The 1,578-nt window shown below is 31.5% G+C and overlaps 1 protein-coding gene across 1 annotated transcript; it reads right to left on the bottom strand.

The window, feature by feature from the left end:
- Nucleotides 1–516: 516 nt before the first annotated feature.
- Nucleotides 517–1,167, bottom strand: LOC110100975 (uncharacterized protein At4g26485-like). Its single transcript, XM_020828702.1, has 2 exons — nt 944–1,167; nt 517–838 (listed from the first exon to the last, which is right to left on the bottom strand). Exons 1-2 carry the CDS (start codon nt 1,165–1,167, stop codon nt 517–519), a joined length of 546 nt encoding a protein of 181 aa, XP_020684361.1.
- Between the last annotated feature and the right edge of the window lie 411 nt (nt 1,168–1,578).

Genomic DNA, 1,578 nt, shown 5'->3' with positions numbered 1-1,578 from the left:
ATTCAATTTCAACAATGCAACTTGGACTAATGGTAGATATATTTTTTAATTGTGAGTTATCAAACTTTTACGAATAAGGAGATTTTAATTGTATACCACTTTATGAATTCTCAATGTATAATTAATATTATACAACGTAGTGCATATTTACTTTATGAATTCTAAATATATAAAGTTATACTCCTCAAATATATATAATAAATTTTCATAATTTATGTGGGTCATTTTAATACATGTATTTCTTTTCTTATATTTATAAATCATATGAATAACCACATAAGCATAATGCTCTATTAAATATTTTTTTTAAAAAAAATTAATGAGCTAAAGAGTGCAACATCATATAGTCATGTGCAAATGTATGCACAAGTGTTTAGTTGAATCACTTTTGTTTAATGTTTAGTTCACTTAGGAGCTATAGAGGTCAGAATCACAAGGAAGTTTGGAGGACACATAATTGCTCAAAACTATAATAAAGAAAGTCAAACCAAGAAATATTGTAACTAAATCACCATATCATATTAATCTGATAATTTCATCGTCGTCATCTAAATCCTTGTACTTGTTCATGGAAAACTTGAAAGTGAAACTCTTATTACCAAGAGGAAAGGCCCTGTTGCTCCTCGTACCACTTCCTCTCTTGTTCTGATAACCAGGATAATCTTTCTTGTGAAACTCCACCTTTTCCTTCAAGGTCAGACCTCTCTCCTTTGCTGAACCTCTAATGTTCCAATTATTAAAAGGATAATCATCTCTATGACTAACATGTATCTCACCATTTTCACTTAGCAAGCATCTTGCACTGTTAAAAAAATCACAAAGTAACTTCTTGTTCCTCCTAAAACAATAATCAACATCGAAGTTCCATATTATTTTAAGACAAGGCAATTAGTAGATATCAACATTAGTTAATTGATAGATATACAGTGATCGATGTACTTACAAAATGGCCTCTTCATGTGTATCTCTGAGCCCTAAATAATGTCCTGCATGAGGAAAATTAAAGATGATTCGGTCGAACCGCTGGGCTTTCAAGAAGCGATCTTCATGCATGTTTTCCACATTAATTCCATGTAATAATGTGCATCCTAGGCTTTTAAGCTCATCAAGGTGAATCGTAGCGGTCCAATGCTTCTCCAGCAATTTAGCTGATATGTAAAGGCACATCAGACATTTTTAGTGAGCTGATTTTGTTGATTGTTGATTATAATAATGTCTAAATAAGTATAGATTTAGTTTCTTTCAAATTCATAGCACTGAAATGTATTTGGAAAGTATAGGACTTGATTTGGTACAGCCTTTTCAATGTTTCTAAAAATAATTTCTTAATTAAAAATTTATATATTGAAAAAATTACGTTAAAAAACAATAAAAAAGCTGCCCCCAAATGAAACATAAATTAATATTAATTTTTACTATTGATTAGTTAAAATGATGGAATCTACCAAGCTAATTATTTAACAGTTTTTTCCTTGTTCCAGCCGGAAGAGGATTTTTCCTCTTCCCCCTTCGGATGGATTTTCATCCGAAGGATTTTCCCGACTAACCTCCCACCTCGTCAAGGCCTCCACCCCTCCC

This window comes from Dendrobium catenatum, unplaced genomic scaffold, assembly GCF_001605985.2.
Source record: "Dendrobium catenatum unplaced genomic scaffold, ASM160598v2 original_scaffold_222112, whole genome shotgun sequence".
Lineage (NCBI taxonomy): Eukaryota > Viridiplantae > Streptophyta > Magnoliopsida > Asparagales > Orchidaceae > Dendrobium > Dendrobium catenatum.
The sequence above is the reverse complement of the archived record's forward strand: the minus strand, read 5'-3'. Positions and strand labels throughout refer to the sequence as shown.

What these genes read in the sequence shown, in the direction of transcription:
- LOC110100975 (XM_020828702.1), bottom strand. Translation starts at nt 1,167, where the DNA reads ATGTGCCTTTACATATCAGCTAAATTGCTGGAGAAGCATTGGACCGCT. An exon ending in ACACATGAAGAGGCCATTTT is followed by an intron (nt 839 to 943) that starts GTAAGTACATCG and finishes TTATTGTTTTAG; the next exon opens with GAGGAACAAGAAGTTACTTT.